We start from the raw sequence: 20705 nt of genomic DNA, 5'->3' as shown, positions 1-20705 counted from the left end.
AAGGTGTAATTTAAAAAATAGATTACTTGAGTCAAAGTTTTTTGCTATTATGAAATTCTAGGTTTTCGCTAATTTGCTATTTTTCAGCATACTCAGCATAGAAAGATCAAATGAAAATAAAATAAAGGAATCAGTAGAATGAAGAGAACCCAATTCTTTTTTGAAAGGGTAATTCAAAAAGGATAATTTAGAGTTTTTTTTAATATTTGTATTTTTAAATTTTGTAAGCTGTGGAATTTTCACTTTTTACTGCATTTTTAGCGTCAAAATCCATTTCCGGGCACGTAATTTCCCAAAAATTTCCGGGGGAGGGCCCCCATTCACCCCAGTCCGCCCATGGTTTCATATTAGCATTATATTAGATAAGCATTATAGTATCGGGAAAGCAATCGTATTCATCGTCTCGTTCGCGGTATTCATAGTTCACCTTGGATCGTAGATTGGCGAAAAAAAGGGACGTGGTTGAATCTCATTTGACGTGATGAAAAGGGATAGTGATCCCTATCCTTTCTCATATCCCCGAGTTGATGCCAAGGGGTGACTTTTTTAGCGGCCATTCGGACCACCCGTGGAAAACACGGAAATTATATCATGGTAATTTAAGTTGTGTTTTTTATGGCTTTCTTGAAAAACTCAAAAGAGGAAACATCTGGAAAAAAAGTTTTACTATAAAAATTTAAACCTAACTTATAACTGATTATAATTTCTTCAAGCTTCTGACTTGCATATCGCTTTTTTATTATGAAGGCAAGACTCACCCAATGACTTGGAGACGGACGTATTTCAATTACTTGATTTTTGGTTCGCCGATTCGATCGTTTTTTGTTCAATCGGTCGCCCAAACTACGCCAAACTTTTTCAATATGACCCTTTGTGTGCATAATAAAATACTGCGGACCTTTAGGACAACATAGGGGAAATGCTATAGTATTAAATTATCATTAATACCTTTTTATCTCGTGAAGTATTCAGTGCCTTGCGACTCATCTTCGCTTCATCGTCAGCTATGCTCTTCCTCAGGCGCTGAGATTATTTCTGGTCTTCCTATTCCCTTATGTGCCGCTCCTCCACTCCTTGGCCATCTGAGAAATGAGGCTGAGTTTTTTCGAGAATATCTTCCTCTCTTCGTGTGACTCTGTTACGTTAGTGACCTAATTCTTATGCTGCGCTAAGGTAGTAACATTTCATATTGCTGAAAAGAAGAATTGTTGGTTAGCTCACAGTCATATGTTTTCCACTAAGGAAGACGGCCATGGCCCCAACCCCTATGTTAGTGCTTTCCTTCACGGAATTGAACTTCTACCTCTATACCAGCTTTTGCGTTTTTACACTAGGCTCTCTGTAGTTTTTGTATTGATTTCGTTCAGTTGCGGATACAGAAAATATTCAAGCGTGGCCGCAAAAGATATCTTGAGGTGCCTTCACTTTTATCGTAATAAAAAAAGAATCAATTCAAAGTTTAAGAAAGTTTTATTTAAACTGATTACATAAACATATAAGACCATGCCATCTTATGACATAAAAAAGTTACAATTGTGGTTTTGCAAATGTTCTACAATGCGGTTGGCCCCTCAAGAGGGGGGGGGGCGGGCCCCCATATGTATCCGCCACTGACTTCGTTAAGAGAATTTCTCTAGAGAGTCAGCGTGGACACGAACTCTTCGTATCCATATCTAATTTTGCTGAAGCTAGAGAGATCGGAATCAAACCTGTCACATTTTTGTTTGTGTTATTTTCTGTTTTGTTTATGTTCAGTTCGATTGTTCCAAATGCTTCTGAATGAAGTCGCTATTTTTTGAATGAGAAACAGCATTCATTTTACTCACTGCCCATTATTATCCCCTAAAAAATTGAAAATGTCACAGTGAATTTAATCGTGATGAAAAAATAGGGGATTCGGCGGCGGAAATGCTTGGACGTGTGGTTTGAAAATGTTGCAAGTCTCTTTTTCCTCCTACCCGGCGTAAATGTTTTGACCTTCGAAGTCCAAATATCGCCGAGATGAAACGGCAGTGGCCGCGTGTTTATATGCCGTGAAATTTGCCAGTCATCCAGGATTTTTTCTTTTGATTTTCGTGAAGTTTGATCAAGTGGCAAATTATAACGGGGTCGGGATTTTCGACCGATTGAGGAATGGACGTTGGTGATGAGAAACATTGCCTGAACTATTTTCCATGTATCCGCCCACCAGCTCGACTTGATGGCATGAGTTGGCGGAAAAGACAACGCGTATTAAGTAGGTAGAGAACATGCGCCAAGATTACGAGAAAGTGCTTACGGAACGTGGTGTACACAACCCACTCTGCTCTGTACACAGGATGTGGGGGAAAATAGTTCGCTGTGGTTTTAGATCTCTAATGTGCCGATGGGTTTCATGATTTCGGAGACTACATGCTAGAAGGTTGCTTGAGCAGTTGAGGAGATTGCTTGAACAGTAACATCGTTGACACAGGGAACATCGTTGTCGAACCGCGCTGTATTTCTAGGTCCGACAGAAACGATAAAATAAAAGATAATTTTCCGAATAGATAGATATAGAAATTATATTTTTCCCTGAAAAATAAAGGCCTGATAAATACTAACTCAAACTCCAGCAGCCGCATCTCTCACGAAGCACATCTAATTTTTGTGCTATCTCGTATAACTAATCGTTTTGTGTCCTAAATCTGCCGCCGCACGCCTATCGAGGCGGCCTGCGGAGTAACATGTAGCTGTATTTTTACTGGATTTACTTGCAGTCAGTGGTCAGCGGAGGGGGCTCGGGCCCCCTCAAAAATTCGTTATGGGTGTGAGGAAAAAATGTTTCAGGCTTGTTAATTTCCCCGGAGTGTCCAGATATCGAGATTCGAGTTATCAGGGTTCTAATTTTGATCATATGACTCTTCTAAAATGCTTAAAAAACTTAAAACTAACTACTTATAAAATTTCCCGGGGCAAGATCCCCGGTTTGGGCCCCCCCAATATTTTTTGTAAGTCGGCATCCCTGCGCGCGCCCTCCCCTTGCGGGGCCTGTCATATTGCTTAACATTGCAGTACCACAATTGTAAGTTTTTTATATCATAAAATGGCAATGTCTTGTATATGTGTATCATCACTTTGATTAAAACTTTCTCAAACTTTGCCAGTGACTTGATTGTTTTTTTATTATGATAAAATAAGGGTAACTCAAGGTTTATTTTGCGCCCCTCTTGAGTTTTTTTCTGCATCCGCTACTGCTTGCAGTAAACGATGAAGAAATTTGCACAAATGACTTATTGGACCACGCTGGTTGAGACAATGTGTTCTTCCCTCATTCTCTTTCTTCTTTTAGCTTTGTTACCCGGAAGATATGATTAGAAGTGAAACCAAGCCATTAGTCGCGTTTCGCTTCGGCAGCTTTAGAAATCGCACCTTTCCAATTCCGCCATAGTTGATGATTGCCAGTAAGCCTCTAGCCGTGACGATGCATCTTCACTTGCAAGGACCGAAACAGTTTTACGCAATCTTTTTGACTTTTCATTTTAACGATTCAAGGAATTTTTTGTTTCCTGGATTGTTGGAGTTACGACATGATCTGGCAAATAGCTTACGCAACTGCCATAACGTTTCAATTTTGTTTCATTTCTCCGCTTGGATATTTTGTCTATTTATTTTCGTTCCAGAAATTTAATTCAATCACTTTCTTGTTCGATTGTGATGGAGGTTCATTCAAAATTAAATTATATTGGTATTCTAAAATCTTGTGAATGCAAGAAGTCGGCCTCAATCACTCGGGATGAGAATTGTAAAATGTTATATGCTCAATATAATATACTTGTTAAAGTAAGATCTAATTCGTGCATAATAATGGAGCGAAAAATGTTGTCTTCTCATATTCGTACTCCATTATCCTTAATCAGGGAAGCAATCTGAATCGTGAAGGATGGCAAAATGAAGTTGGTGAAAAACATTTTGTGTAGCCAAGAGGGAATGAGTCGAGTTTCATCTTCTTCGCATATAATTTTCCCGGAATATAAAACAAGAACAGAGTTGCCAAGAATGATGGCGCAAATAATTTTGCAAACCGGGCAGTGATAATTTGTAAGCTCCAAACATCGTATTTCTGTAGAATCCAGACCCCCACAATCGTGCTTGGGAGGCAATATCACCGTTGTTCCCTGTCCCTGATTGTTGTTCCTAAGAACCCTATTAGGCTATATTGTAAGGTTCTTGGTTGTTCCCTTCGGCTGGCTTCCTTTCGTGCCATCCTCAAACCCTATTCTCTTCTCTTCTGCATCCACGTTTGCTTGACATCCTTCTCTTTTAGAATAAATTGGGGTTATTCCAGACCCCGCATTCACTTTATTGCACCCAAGTTATTCTCACCCACAGCATCGAGCTCTTCCTTTTTTTTTTCATTTTCATACACATACGCAAGGGCGGATCCAGGATTTTTTGGGGGTAGGAGTACTAGGGTCTGACAGGTTTTCTCATATTTGAGATTAAAAACTGCATGCAACAATTACTCTACGAAATGTACTCTTAATTTTGATATAAAAGTTATTAATATGGAAATATTTATAGCTTTTATATTCAATTATAAGATTTATTGATATTTTTATCAAAAACATCATCTATTTTTTAAGCGTCTGAGGTGGCTCGTGCCCCCGTGTCCGTCCCCCTAAATCCGCCTATGTCCACTCGCCTCACGTCATCCATCCTCCCCGTATTCACATATCAAACCCTCCGTGCCCATCTCAATCCTTTTCCCTCTTGGCCAACCTGTGGCGGATTGGCGGATTCATACGTGGGCGCGCGCCCATCCCCCACTTGCCGCCGGTATGGCCGAACATTGTAGAACCAAAACTGTATCTTTTTTTCTGTATCGCAAGATGGCTTCGTCTTGTATATGTTTATAATAAGTTTCAATAAAACTTTCTAAACATTTGCATGTGACTCGATTACTTTTATATTATGGTAAAAGTAAAGGTATCTCAAGATATCTTTTGCGCCCCCATTGAGTCTTTTCTGTATCCGCCACTGTGGCCAAGTTTTGGCTGCTCACATCGCCTGGCTTTTTCTTCGCACCTTTAGGAAGTGCTCCTTTCATCAACCTTATCCTTATATTGGGTGTCTACTTTGCTAACCGATGCTCTTGCTGATAATTCATAGTACCTTGTCCCATTTTCCTCCCATTCCGTGCCTATGTAACTTAATAAATCTATCTTTTCAAGTATGAAGCCATCTTTCTTAGACACGTAAAGGAGGGGAGCGGGCCAGTGGTTCCGCCTCCCTCCCCCTCCCTGGGAGTGAGAAAAATTTTTATCGTTTAATAATTTTACCGCCCGCCACTTGGAGGTATTGTGGTCTTTACTACCTTACTAATAGCTATGCTACTTTTTTAATTTCAAATTTATTTTACATATAAATTATTATGGGGTGTCCTTAACCTAACCTTGCATTGATAATGCTCCCCCTAAATTGATCCGTCCTTGCTCTCGAAGTTCTACAAAACCTTGAGAATATTTTCGTGTGGCTAATATTCGACCGTATATATCGAGCTATTTTGCTTGGCTGTCCTACGTGCAACTAATTATCTGATTGACTAATCGACTCGTACATCTACCGAAAAAATGCATGCTAACGGAAAGAAACACAACCCTGAAATTAAATAATTTTTGCGAGGTTCGAACTTGCATCCCCAGTTTCTAGATGAGGTATGCAACCAGTTACTCTAACAAATCCAAATAAGGAGTGAATTTCGGAGGGGATTAAGCCGAGCAAGGTTTTTCTTTCTCCGATGTTTTATATTACCGAAATTCTTCTGCGCGACTATATAAAGCGGTACCGAGTCCTTTGTTTATGACATTTCTTTGTTATTATATTCACATATCTTAGGAGTGGGATTTAACTTCGTACATTCCATGATTCATTTTGTTCCGACCAGTAGCGCCGACTCCATGGGGCCTGAGGGGGCCCGAGCCCCCCAAAAATTCGTTACAGATGTGAGGAAAAAATGTGTAAGGCTTGTCGATTTACCCCGGAGTGTCCAGATATCGAGATTCAAGTGATCAGGGTTCTAATGTTGATCATATGACTCTTCTAAAATGCTTAAAAACTAAAAATTCACTATTTATAAAATTTACTGGGGCAAGGTCCCCGGTTTGGGCCATCCCAATATTTTTTAAGTCGGCACCCTTGGTTCCGACCATGAATTCAACTCATTGTGTCAGGGATTGAATAATTGCCCCTTCTACGTAATTCTTGATAAATAGATTTAAAAAAATATCATTAAGTAGGCTCTTCAATGTAAGTTTTTATTTCACCTGCTCAGCAAGCAATTTTCAAAGATATTTGAAAACCCCATCCATAAGTCACTTGTCGAAGCAGTCGCGTTAATGCTGAGAGGTATTCCATGCCTTCAAGGCCTCACGGAAAGTATTGACAGCCCCTACCACCAAAAACAACGACCTTAACCCGCCCCTTCATTTTGTCATTGTAAAAGTACCAATGTGACATAATCATGGTAACATGTGTCATTGCCAAGATGTCAATGTGCCAGAATGAAGTCACGAAAGTGTTGTTTTCAAGCTAGAAAACTTAAATTACATTTTATCTCGTGCGCTGCATTCTTGTGTGTAAATTACTGTAATCCCATGAACGAGGAAAAATATAGATGCTAAATAGGTTTTATGGAAATCATCCTTGCCTTTCCCCAAGGCGGTAGCGGTTACTAGTGTGGAGTCTGCTGTTAATATCCCCGAAATACTGGGAAATTGCTGTTTTAGGTGTACCCCTGAATCATACTTACACCGCTAGAACCGTCCTGAAAAATTGATCTGCCTGAGACCTTGCCCTTCCTCATTGATGCGAGAAACCCAAACTAACGTCTCCTCTCTTCACTAGCCACTTAAAACAGCAACGTGTCGGTATGCTTTTCTTCCCGATTATCCACACATAAATTCTTCCGCAGTTCGCCCCGTGCAAATATTTTGCATCCGTGAAAATGAGGGATAAATCCACGACTAATGTGTTGGCCTGGATAGGTTGCGTCGCGGTCCCGTCCCCGTCTTCTTCTGTGCTTATTTCTAGCACGTCGGACGCTTATAAACGTTTGGACACGGTGACGGAAACGGGGCGGAATGGTGGGGTTCGGCCCTTCGCACGGTGTTGCACGCGTGCCAGCTGAAAGGATTAGAGCTGGTAGGGATTAGATCCGGCAAGGAGACCGTGCCACGAAAACATGAGTGCGAACAATCCACACTAAGGACCCGGTCTGTGCCGAAGGCTCGGGCAAGCGACGTGAACAAAGATTGGATCTCAGTGTGTCAACGGTGCCAAGTTTATTGTAGACACTTTCGGTGATAATAATAGGAATTGTCTCCTTTGGCGAATGTGACCCTTCTGTGGCAAAGACTAATTTATTGGGTTGTGCAACGGCGGGTTTACTATAGGGTTTTCTTTCCCTAGTCACAAAGTGTTGCGCGTTTCATTTCTTTAAGGTAAATACATTTGCGTAAGATTTTATTGTGAATGACCTTTGAAAGTGCCTTATTTCCCACGAAATTCTGCTACTCATTATTTCAAAACAATCGGTTGCTTGTGTGAAATGGCATTTTAATGTCAATTTAGCGTGTGCATAATTTTTTACCGTAGCATTAGTTCTACCTGTACGTTTTTACGAATTCTACTGTTAATTTTCAAACAATGCTTCTATATCTAAAAGTAAACTTTCACGATTTATTTAGTTATAATTTTACCCGTGATGTTCATTTTAACTCTTAATCCCACGTGACAAAAAATATTAGTTAATACAAAATTTGTATTAATGATCGTTACTATATTTCCTCACTTAACGTGTCCAGCTTCTTTTTGCGTGCGGGTGGAAGCTAATGCAAAATGCGGCTTCAGGTTGCAGTATTCCTGGCATTCGTGGCAGTTGTGTCTGCGCAAAAGGGTAGATGGAGGAATAGTTACTTTTTTTAATTGGTGGTCATCTAGAGTTTCTCTCGAAAGTGCATAATTATGGGATGATTTTTTTTCTTCGGCTGCTGTTCAAGGAATCGACTGTTCTGAGGACTCGGAATGTGAAGAGCACCAGTCTTGCAGTTTTGGATATTGCAAGTGTTCACATGGGTTTGTCAAGATCGGAGAATCTTGTTACAGAGGTCAGTTCCGATCATAGAGGATCGAACCTCTATGATTCCAACAGTATCACGCAGCGGTGTAAAATTTACTCATATACTTTACGGTGATGTTTATTTTTATCTGTTTACCACTTCTACTATGTAGCTTCTGTCAGTTCAAATAATGGCTAAGTTTTGTTGTTCATCGCGATAAAGAAGAACATGTTATTTATATGCTCTGATGGCCGAAGTAAAATATTGAGTTGCTAATCAATTTTGGGGTAACTTTTTAATTAACTGAAGGCATAAAGGTATGTGGATTTGCAAGGAATGGAAAAAAAACATACCATAATCATCCATCTCTTCTTTAGTCTACCCAAAATTTTATGATCAAGGGATTTTTATTGAATATTCAAGGTAAAACAGAGAAAGTTATGAAAGTAACAATTATTTTGTGGATAGAAAATTCTCTGAAATTTCTTTGAATGAAACAATTTATATTTCGAACATTTTCGGGGAAGTATCCACGTAGTCAGACCCATGGTAACCCTAGACACCCCTCATTAAATACAGATTGTGACCCTACCGGTGAAGATAATTAATTTTTTGTCGGTTTCTGTAGTTTTGATATGCAACGATTCGTTGGATATGAAAATTAACGGTTAATTAGTTATGGGTGGGTTTGGCTAACTACACTATGGACGTTAATTATATTTACGCGGAGATAAAGTAAAAAATATATCTCAACGTCCTCATTCTTTGACCTTTGACGTAAATATGTAATACCAACTTCAACTGTTAGAAGACTTGTATAAGATGAAAATAATCCATAATTGTATTGAGAAATGACAGCCTAAGCTAAGCTCACATGGTTTTATGAACGCCACTTCACACACTAAAATGTGTAAACATGTTTTCCGGTCAGAACTGATATTTTTTCATTCAATAGGTCATCAGAAAGTTAACTATTAAATTTGGTTGACAAATTCTCCTCTCTTTTTGCATTAATTTATTAATCAAATTTCACTCATTTGTGGAGGTAATGGTGTTTGAAGAGGAGACCGACAGGTTAATTTGATTATTTACAGTCGAGTAATCATTTGCGCCTAAGGGAAGGATGGGTGGATAGAAATTCGGCGACAGCAATGGCTTCCCCTATACGAAAGGCGCCACGGACACCACGGCTGAACGTCCCATCCTATGGACAGAGTGTTTTTCTTGAGTACCCTCCGCAAAGCACCAAAGTAGAGGTCGAGCAATCTCTGAATATCCGTCACCCCCGGAATGTGAACCCGGATCGACGGCGTGGCCACCACACTAGCCCGATCCCCCACAGTTAGAAATCCTGTATAGTGATGGCCAAATCATTTTTCAGATCTTTGAAGTCTCTAGAAGTAAAATTTGGATTGAGATCTTTGTCGATTCTTCATTGATTGCTCGTCTCGATCACTCTAGAGCATAATGTACAAAATGGTTTCATAGCTCTTGCATTAGGTACAAATAAGAAAGTGGCTGAAGTACATATGATTCGGTTAAAAAATTGGTCTCCCGCGATCAAAAAATATGTTCAATGCTGATGTAGGTATTTATTTTGGAATGATAATGATGTCATAAATTCATGTAAAGGCTTTGACGATTTACTGTCATGAGGCTGTTCATATTTGTAATTATAGGATATTCTTCGTTTATTATTAAACTTTCCTATCCTCTTTCGTACCGGTATAGAATATTCATATATTCGGTGGTTATAAACCCCTTGATCATAAATTTACATATTAGTCTTATGGATACTTTCAAGACTTCCTTGCGAAATTCGAAATCATTGTAGAATGTAATCCAAAAATATCGAAAACGAGATCTAATACGCGTTGAGAGATGGGAAAAATGGGCCTTGGCGGTGTCTGAGATGTTCCTGCCGCCTCTGCGGAATGCTGTATGTTCTATTTCCTTTGGTAAAGACGGGAAGGTATGGAACTGTCCCTAATATCCGACGATTCATTCTCAAAAAGTGAAACATTTCGTGTCTGAGCTTTCAATGACCCATAAGGTGTTGTTTAATTAATATATTTCTTGGTAAAAATATCACCTGTGCACAGCGGTGATTTTTCAAGTTATTCCGTCTTTTAAGGTTGACTTTTCCAAGTTGAACGGGCTAGGTTGCGTATCAGCTAAATAAAAACCACATTGCATTGAAAACAGCAAAAGAAGAGAACATTCTAAAGAAGTATATCGTTACATTATCATGCCCGACAATCTATACCTAATACACAGTTCGTGGAATAACCTGATAAGGAGTGAACATTGCGTGTGGAACAGATTTTGTCCTGAATTTTTTGCCTTGAATGCACTGTTTAAAGTATGAATTGAGGTTTTAGTGCCATAAAATATAGATTATTTACAAACCCTTCTCTTGTGCGTTCACCGTTATGTTTTATGGAACTAACTGTGTTTTTAATTTCATAGTGACGATTGTTTACTTTTAATTTTGTTTGTACCTAATAAGAGTAGACTAATTCAAGTATATTTCTTGCAAGATGGGTTGAAGCATGGGGAGGAATGTAAAGATGACATTCAATGCAGCAGCGATCATCGCCTGGGATGCAAAGTGCAACGCGATGGACCCATGGCGTGCCAGTGTATTAAGTGAGTAAGCAAAGAGTCACCCATAAATCCTCTTCTCAAGGTTGAGATTATATTCAACTCATTATTTGTCCTTAATGTACGTTTTTATGAACGGCACTTAGGGATTTTTTTCTTCAAAAGATATTACAAAACCATATTTTCAATGGTGCAGTGCTAAATTCTTATGAAATGATAGATGGGGATAAGGAAGAGGTGGGTGTTGGAGTTAAAAAATATACAATGTGAATTTATACTTTGAAGTAGCTCGGGCGAATCGATACTGATTTAGGAACCTGGGTTGAACAACCATTCAGTGAAAGGCTCGCTGACATTGAAACCTGAACGAGAGCAATGTGAAAAATTCAGCATGAAATTCAAACGCAATATAGCTTTAGGTGTGAAGTTATGCTCGAATTCGGGATTGGGGAGAGACATGGGTTGGACTATTTCTATTATTTAGTAGTGTAAGTATTTGAGTAGATTTTTCGAAAGGTAAGCAGGCGGAGGAACTTAATTATTAGGTCGATGAATTGGAGAAAAACGGTACGAAGTGGCTAATGTATATTTTTTTTGTTTTTCGTTTAAAAAAGTAGTCATTTACGTGAACGAAAGACTTAGTGGTTGAAAATTCTCACTCAATAAGGTTCATATATGGAGTTCACGTAAATTATTTACATTTTATCTGTACGGCAGGCGTAAAGACTGAGAGGGATTTCAATTAATAGGTTCAGGAATGCACGTTTGTGTCAAGGGGGTGCGTGGTGGGTAGGAAATACAGATGCGAGAAAGTGAGGGACCTTATGGGACCAGTTGAGGGGCTTTGGGGTAACCTCCAACAGGATCGGATTTTGGCGAGTTCACAGGGAACATGAGCCCCCAAAATTTTATCAATTTTTTTAAATTTTTATTAGTTTAATAACTTTTGCATCCTTCTAAAGGATTTTACTGTATATTGTATTTATCGTATGGTGTAGCACTCCCTACAGTAAAACACCCCTCTTTCATGGGAGGTATTCCATACTCCCCGAACTCAGGTCATGACCCCTCATTCAAATTTGATGCTGAATCCGCTCTTGACCTCCAATTATTAGTGGAGTTCCGAACAACATTAATATTTTATCTAGCGTAAATGGGATACCCTAGGGGGGGGGGGAAGCGTCCTCTCATACTCCCCTCTGAATACGCCCAGGGGGGCTACTGGCCCCCAGCATCCAGCCCCCCTAGAAGCAAAAATAAATTTAGTTCATCACGAAAGTTTTGCACAAATCATAAAATTTTAACATAATCATAATTTTGAACAAAAAATAGCAAATTATCTTTTGGCAAATTATCAAATGGTATTAGTATAAGACATGGAATTGAAATGAAAATCATTATTTTTCTCAGGCAAATAATTTTATAAACTAATAAAGCGTCGTATAATATAATATATAATTTTATAATAGTTTATATATTATATTATACGACGATATATTATAAACATAATTTTATTAAAATTGTGGTTTCATCAACATTTTCTGAGATAAAATGTATCAACTTGAACGACCGCATTGATCCTGGGTTCGCCCATACCCCTAGCCCCTCTCTGGATCCGCCACTTGTGGACGGGAAGTCACAAAATGAGGCAAATAGGAGGTAAGAGGGCGGGGATGCAGCATTTTATAAGTGAATACGCACTAGGGTTATGGTGGAAGACGAGAGTAGATGGGGCTGGGAGAGACGAGGACAGAATTGCTAGGCAGGTCCGGAACTAGGGCGGAGCAGAGGGAGCACGTGCGTATCCGGGCGACAGATTTCAGGCTAACTTTGAAAATTTTCTTTTAAAAAGAATTTAATTTTTCTAATTAATTGGTTTAACAATACTTATTGATTTATAAATAATTAAACTATAATATTAATAAAACTGCTTCGTAACAAGCATACAGTGTGGGATTTCAACTACCGCATCTCAAAAAAAGAGCTAACGGATATTATATTTTAGTTTTGGGGAGAGAGCGTGTAAGGGATCGAGGGGGATAGGCGAACAAACTGAGCGAGAGGCCGGCAAACTGATTTTTGCCCCCCCCCTCCCATCCCCCGATGAAACTCGTAGTTTCGGGTGGTTCAGGTATGGATCCTTTGTTGCTTCGATGCCCAGTCATCGGGGGTTGTGGTAATTGAGGAGAAAGAAAGTAAGGATTCGGACGGACTACACAAAGAATTTTCTGAGAACGTCTGTGCATAGTCAGATAGACTACCTACTTCAGGCGTCACTTCGTGGAAGTCGGTCGTATTAAGAAAAATATGCTTTTGTAACTACCGGCAATAAGTTTTATTTTCTTGAGTGGCTGCAGCACACAAAGGCGTACCCAGGATCAAAACTAGCTGTGGTCGTTCAAGCTGTAACATTTTAGCACAGGAAAGGTTAATGAAAACCAAAATTTTAAGAAAATTATGACAGCAATTTATTAGTTTTTAGGACTATTTGCTTGGATAAATAATGATTTTTATTTTACATCCCTGTTTTAAACTTATATCATTTTTCGTTTTGAACTAAAATTACTTTTGCTTCTAGTGGGGCAGTTGCCCCCTCCTGCCCCCAATGGGAAGGTAAACCCATGGCAGCACCTCTATTCCATTTTCTAGGGACTAATAATACACAGCTAAGGAGAGATCTTTTTAGAAAAGTTTGAAAATGAAGAATGATGGCAATCGCCTGAAATTGTACTTTTTAAATAATTTGACTGATTTTAAATGTTCACCATCGTCCACGATTACCACCGCCAGTGGCGCAGCGAGGGGGGGGTTGGGGGGATAAACCCCTCCCCCCCAGAGCTCAGAGAAATTTTTGATTTTAACCCATTTTACTTAATGGATTAGTATTACCATAGAGTAAGCATATACTTACTCTATGGTATTACTTATAGAAAAGTGTTCGTATTAATAAAATATCCCTCAGAAAGCCGTAAAACTCGCCATTTTGAACCATTATTCTTAAAATTTTTCTGGAGGAGGGCCCCCGCAATTCCTACTTACCCTTGCGGGTATGAAATACCCCCACACCCCCAAAGTATTAGTTGCGCCTAAAACCCCCCTAGCCTTAATTCTTAGCTGCGCCTCTGACCGCCGCATCCCATATTTCTCCTCGTCCTATGATATAACCACATTTTTGTCCTTCTTACGCCTTCCCACCCAGTCCTCCAACGAAATATTTTTAAATCAATTTTTAAGTAAGTTTTCCACTGATGCTTCATCCATAGTGACTTGGGACCTAGGTTTTTAATTTTTCATTAATGCTTTCTGTTGACCTAAGCTCATTGTACCTGCATTGGAATCATCATCCCATAGCTCAATTCTATTATTCTTCAACGCCTTTCTCTTCCGAGTATCCTTAATGTATTTTGCACTGTGTTAAACGATGGTAGTCACTTAGATATCATTTTACCTTAACTTCACTGTTTTAAATTTCGGTAAAGTATATGTATAAGGTTACTACGGAGGCTTCCGCGGTGATTAAATTGATGATTGGTTTCCGTGTTAATTCCGCGTCGACTCATTTTTGGTGTACGACAGTTTCGGGCGCGTTCCAGCTCCCGTCTTTGGGTCCAAGTGGACATTTTTTTAAATAATGAGATTTTTAAAATTTTCAATGGAAATTCTGTTTTTTGTCTGAAAACCCGAAACTGTCGTCCACCAAAAATGACTCGTCGAGGAATTTATTGGGAAACCAATCATCAATTATACGTATAAGGTCTCTCCCATTCTATGAATTTTTAGTCCCTTGAAAATGGCGTAGAAGTTCTGAAACCGGCCGGGTAAATAATGGTTATTGAGGAAAAGTACCAAGTATACTTTTTATTGCTCAATGAAATGGTTGGTTTAAATATGTGAGGGTAGAGCTCTCCCAGACTACGGTGCGGCGCGAGAAATACGTATGTTCAGGTTAGGCCCGTTACTTTCCTTGGGTCACGTCACACTTGTGAGTTTTTCTTGGTAGTGTCCCTAGGCTTCGCTAGAATCTCTTTAGTTAGTTTCTATGCGCATTAAACTCAATTTCGTGCCCGCTTGGCCACCACGTTTCGTTCGACGTTAAATTTAAAAAAAAATCTTGCAATAAACTTCGAATATTTATTTAGAATATTTATAATTTCATAATATGGATATAAGCACTTGCAAAAAATAGTCACTCGAGGAGCAGTGATGCTGTTTTACTAGAATGGTCTTTCGTTCTATGCGTTATCCAAAAAATATGGAGAACTCTTAGAAGAATGGAAGGCAGTTATTTCTAGAATCCTTGGCGGTATCTCACAACAAAGGAAAGGGTCTGAACGGGTTCAGGCTCTATCAGGCTCGTAGCTGTGAACGGCATCATGACAAGCAAAGGGAAAGCGGCTCCACCGGTATTGCCCGCCCTTATAAAAGGGAAAGGACACAGTCGTATAAAAAATAGGACAAGATTTTGAAGATAGATTTTCGGGTCTCCGCTTATTGTGTGGGTGATTTCGTAATGCCTTAGTCTGGGAATCTGAAATTACGTGAACTCACGAAACAGGTTCTCATGCTCCCGATCTTGCCCGGGGTTCCGTGCATTCTTTTCTTCCTCTGATCTGTTATCTCGGGGGATGATTCACTCTCTGGTTTAGACTTCAGCCTGCTCCAAGCAAAAGGAGGCTTAGCTATTTTATAAACATCTACCAGGCCACCCGGTGTTGCTCAGGAAGGATAGTAGGTATCCAGAGAAGTGGGAAATTTGGAACTTGGAATTTTTCTGATTTGTGAATGAAAAACTTTGCTGTTTCTACAATTTGGAACTTTATTTTCCTACTACTAGTCCTATGAATATGATACAGTGTATCGAAACTAGTCAAGAAAATAAAGTTCCAAATTGTAGAAACAGCAAAGTTTTTCATTCACAAATCAGTAAGATGGATTTCTACAACGTGAAGGCCTCTACTATTCAGTGCATCTTGGAATTTTTGGTCACAACAGGATTTTTGTGCTTTCTCTTCGAGCATGTAAAGAGGTGTGCCAATCTAGCAGGATGTCGAACTGCCCATGTTGTATGACGTGGCGTAAAAAACTATATCGAGAAAACAACGCAAAGGACGCGTCGGACGCAACTGAAAGAAGCACTGCGGGGTTTGGAAGCATGAGATGCACCTATGTACTAACTTTGGTTGCAATCCTTACAGCCGTATGGAAACGCATAGCGGACAGACAAACAGACATCCTCTTATATACATGTATATATATATAGATGGTAACGGTATATCATGTTTTTGCTTGAAGTATGATTAATGCATATCTGGTATGGTGTTTAGAGGAGGCAACCGACAGCTGAGAGGTGACTTGCGCCATGAGGAATACCAAGGAGAAGGGTTGAAAGAAACCTTACGTTGGAGCTAGCCATCCCGAAAGGCGTCAAGGGAACCACGGCTTAACGTCCGATGCGAAGACGGACGGAGTATTGTACTCGAAGTGTCTTCTACTAGGCCCTCAAGCGGAGTTCGGGTAGTCTTTAAGAAATCTCTGCCACCGCCGAGATTTGAACTCGGACCGACCAGCTGGGAAGCTGGCACTGTAGCCACCATACCAATTCGATCTTCTATCAATAAGATGCATGCCTTAAAGCCTTTAGATCATTTGTGGAGAGTTACCCAAGAAACGCAAGGCATGTTGCCATCCTTCGATCGGTAAATTATACGCCGAGAAAATATGTACAAATCGCTTGCTGGAATATTCTTGAAAGTGGCTTAACATGAGCTTAGAGATTAGAATGAATAAAACGGATTCTGTAAGACGATAGTATTTGTTACAAATTTTTCATTTTCCATTTCCACAAAAAAAAAACGTTCAAATTTCCGGGAAATGTTTCCGAACTAGGACTACACGCTTGATATCACCTCTGAAGACGAGCGAAGCAGTGGTAGAGAAGGTGAAAAGTCGAGGGGGGATATTGCGGGCTGAATATCTCAGGACCAGGAGTAGTTGCTTACGGAAATCCGCCGTGTTGTCAGCGTAAATCGCTCGAATGCAGTTTTTATGCTGTAGTCAATTTTCGGTAAACTAATAAAAGACGATGGATTTGAATTAAAATGGCTATTTTCCTCAATTTATTGTGGATTTCCGTAAGAATATGCATGAAAAAATGTATTGAAATCCAATTGGTGAATTCATGAAATAAAATATTGATTCATCCTTCCTTTTCACAGGCACTATGAGTATGACGAAAACCTGAAGGAATGTGTCAATGCAAGAAATTTAACGGAAATATTGATTCTCATGCAAGAGCAGTGGAAAAGCTATGGTGAGTCAAATGTAATAGCGATAAATGCAGTGGTATGAGCAATGAGCATACAACATTATTAAGCGAAGAAAAGTTTTTATAGAAAAAAATCTTTTCACCAATCTATAAATAGTAGGATATCGTTCATCTCCCTCTCGTCTGGTCATCCTTTATGTTTGAACCTAAACAACTGCAAGCATTTTTAAATTCTATTAATTTTTCAGAAACATCGGTGAAAACATTCAATATGACTGGTCTCTTAATTTTACAGTATTTTTATGAATTACTTGTTCCATGACTTAAACCCGGTCAGCTTAGCCCTCGTGATTGTGAAAAATACTACGCCAGCGCTATAGAAAAAAAACGAGTGGAACAAATTACTTTGAAAAATCACATTTACTTATCACATCACACTCATCAATTTTTTTAACCTTTTACCTATATGAATAAATGAAATAGTGTAGAACTATGCATAAAAATATCCATAAAATTTTTATTACAGCTTGATTTAAATGTACTTGTTTAATTTAATTTTGACTAAAGAGTGGTATCTTCTTTTCCTTATAGATAGACTTGATAGTGAAGCAAAAAAGGTGTTTGTAGGTTTGGTATCCGCCGGACTGCTGTCAATTGTCCTTGGAGTTATCTTTGCAGGAGGGTGCATTATATATGGATGCTGCATTCCTCGATGGTGAGTGTATAAAAAAATGGTTCAGATGTATCAGAACCATTTCCATGAGCGTGCGTTAAAACGCACGCGAACAAAACTGTTCTAAAATTCGCTAACCTATTTCATCCCAGAAAACTTCCTGCTTGTCATCGTGAAGGTATTTAAGTACGTTGCGTTGCTCCTATGGTCTTCTGGGTAATCCAGTGAAATATTTTGGTTATACATCAACTTATTTCTTCAGAACAGTGGCGTAACTAGGAATATGCTTTGACGGGAGGGGGGGGGATGGGATGGCCTGGGGTTGCTACCCCCAGGCAACTTTACATAATTTTGGCCCTAAAAATTTAACTTTAATCAGATGAAGTTATTGAATGTCAAAACTAGACAATAGCTTTAAATTTTTTATTTATTTCTCTGAGGCTTGGGGGGGGGGGGGTGAATCTATCCCCTCGTTCACCCTCATAGTTACGCCACTGCTCCAGAATGACCGGTAACCACATAGCTACACTGGGTGGATGGTAACGAGGTCAGAATCTTATGTTGTTTCATTTTCACGAGTGACCATGGTAGGAAGGATGAATCTTCAGACCAGGCATATTTTTGGGCGAAGGAAAGGTAAAATAATCTATTAAATGTCATTTCCGGTTTACTTTTATCTTCCTTGCATGCATAGGCGGATTTGGGAGGTGGAGACACGGGGACAAGTGCCCCCCCCCCCCCCCGACGCTTAAAAAAATATACAAGATTTTTTATGCGGTTATCATTACGTTCGTTATTACGTTGTGTACTACGTAGTCTCAATCATTTAATTTAATATTAATAATTTTCATATGAAAATAAAGAAAAAATGTTCTACAGTAATTGATATATTTTGTTTTTAATCTCGAATGTGAGAAGACCAGCCAGACCCTAATGTCCCTTCCTCCCCCCCCCAGAGAAAAATCCTGGATCCGCCCCTGCTTTCATATCATTTACAGACATTTGGCGTCCATATAAAATTTTTCGTTTGGCACACATTTATGTTAATAACCTTATTTCTACCGGCTTCAAAAATAAACTAATTAGTGGATTAGGTTATTGCGAGCTTCCACGGTATATTTGTGGTAATTAAATAGCGAAAAGGAGTTTTATTCAAGAGCCTTATATACCCAGAATGGCAGGATGTGGCCATATGGCTACGGTGAGCGGACATGGGTGAAATCATCATATAATAATATAACAAAAATTCTCCTGCAGTCATCCATAGGTTAAGGGTCTAAATTTTGTATCGATATTTCGAATATCGACTAGATCTTTGCCTTAAGGCTGTCGAAATGTAGTCACATATGGAGATTATGGACTCGAAAAGACCCAAGAATTATTAAATGGTTGGGAAATAAGGTCGAGAAATAGTCAGTATAAATCACGTCCTTGTAGTTCTAACTCAGTGGCGTAACTATGGGGAGGAAAAGGGGCATAGACCCCCCCAAAGCCTCAAATAAATAAATAAAATATTCAAAACCATTCTCTAGTTTTCACTTATAATAACTGCATCTACTTAAAGTTAATTTTTTTGTGCCAAAATGATGTAAAATGTATTTCCTGGCATGTAATTTTTTTTTTAATTTCCCGAACCCCCTAAGGGGGATGGGGGAGTCGCCACCCCAGGCCATCTAATCCCCCACGAAGCATATTCCTAGTTACGCCACTGTTCTAACTGATAATACTGCTGGAGAACCCCCGATTTTCTTCTAATTCGTATTTTCCGTTATTATCATTTGACTTTAAGGTTAAAATGTTTATTTTATGACATTTTTGCGTAATATTCAATGAATTAAAAATGTTTTAAATGTGGCTTTGCAGTGTTTTTGGGCTTCGCGCCTCCTTAAAAAATCATTTTAAAGTAATTTTACACTCATTATTACCCTTTGCTAGCCACCACCTTCAAGGACGAACTGACGTTAAAGAAGAGCAATTCATTATCTGAGAATGATAGCGCTACCAGCCATAGAAATGTAGGCTATACCTACACCACAAAACACTATTTGTCCTGGTGCCAGGCCTTGGGCCACGGAATTAAAAGTAACTACTTATACCGTGGTGGAAAATATTTTTTTGCTTTTTTGGAACGAGGATAGGCACACGTCATTGTCCATCGCATGTTTGTGCCCTCCATTTCAAAAATTCTGTTATGATTAAAAATAATCACGTGAGAAAACTAATGTCACCGATGGCAGTGGTAGACGAATTTGCTTAGTTGCTTTAATCGAAATACTCTGAAAATGTTAACACAGTCTTTATCAGCTAATGATTATACCCCCCACACATTTCAGAAAATAACTTATAATACATACTATTTCCTTTTTCAGTTATTTTAAATTAAAATGAAAAATTTTATATGTTAAATAAACGGCTTTATTTTATACTATATCGATTTTACTTCCCGTGGCAGATTTTAAGAGGTTAAAATCAGTATTCCGAGAAAAATATAAAAAATAGCCGCACCTTAACATTGTGTGTGGTTTACATTTTTAATTTCGGATATTTTTTTCATTAGGAAAATGGTGCAGTTCCAGGACGAAGATTTTCAGACGATTCCACTGTGCCGCATGGTCCACGAAGACACCGTCCCGCCAACCTGCGGGGAGCCACCAACACCAGGTTGGATGATAAAAAATCATTTTCATTTTACAAAAAAGAATGCTAAAATATCCTATCATAAAATTGAAAACTACTCTCTTTCGCCCCATGACAGTATCCCAACCGCCTACATTGGACGAAACATCAGATTTGAAGAATACTTCATCGCCAGCCGATGAATTGGTGTAAAAGGATTGCCCAGCAAATAAATCGCCTCATTTGCCGTAGTGTCGTGAAGTCAAAACTCGTATTCAGGGAAGATATAATTGTGTACTTTTAGTGAGTTTTGACCGATAAACCTTGGTGAAGTGTGACTGATCTTCGGGAATCAGATAAGATTTTTCTCTGTGGAGGGCAGACCTCAAGTTGATATCAGTTTTTTAATAAGACTGTATTTTTTACTACCAAAAAGTGATTTTTTTGTTGTTTTATTTTCAAATAAATT

At 39.0% G+C, this 20705-nt stretch overlaps 1 protein-coding gene across 1 annotated transcript; it reads left to right on the top strand.

Annotated features, from left to right (window-relative positions):
• The first annotated feature begins 7112 nt into the window (after positions 1-7112).
• On the top strand, positions 7113-20457 carry LOC124153801. Its single transcript, XM_046527166.1, has 8 exons — positions 7113-7460; positions 7824-7915; positions 8019-8126; positions 10619-10727; positions 16898-16992; positions 17539-17662; positions 20178-20281; positions 20376-20457. The coding sequence occupies exons 2-8, from the start codon at positions 7858-7860 to the stop codon at positions 20447-20449; spliced, it is 672 nt and encodes a 223-aa protein (XP_046383122.1). The 5' UTR covers positions 7113-7460; positions 7824-7857; the 3' UTR covers positions 20450-20457.
• The last annotated feature ends 248 nt before the right edge of the window (positions 20458-20705 follow it).

This window comes from Ischnura elegans, chromosome 2 (genome assembly GCF_921293095.1).
Source record: "Ischnura elegans chromosome 2, ioIscEleg1.1, whole genome shotgun sequence".
Lineage (NCBI taxonomy): Eukaryota > Metazoa > Arthropoda > Insecta > Odonata > Coenagrionidae > Ischnura > Ischnura elegans.
The sequence above is the reverse complement of the archived record's forward strand: the minus strand, read 5'-3'. Positions and strand labels throughout refer to the sequence as shown.

Coding starts and splice junctions, on each gene's coding strand:
- LOC124153801 (XM_046527166.1), top strand. CDS start 7,858: ATGCGGCTTCAGGTTGCAGTATTCCTGGCATTCGTGGCAGTTGTGTCT. Junction 8,127..10,618: donor CGGAGAATCTTGTTACAGAG/GTCAGTTCCGAT, acceptor ATTTCTTGCAAG/ATGGGTTGAAGCATGGGGAG. Junction 10,728..16,897: donor ATGGCGTGCCAGTGTATTAA/GTGAGTAAGCAA, acceptor TCCTTTTCACAG/GCACTATGAGTATGACGAAA.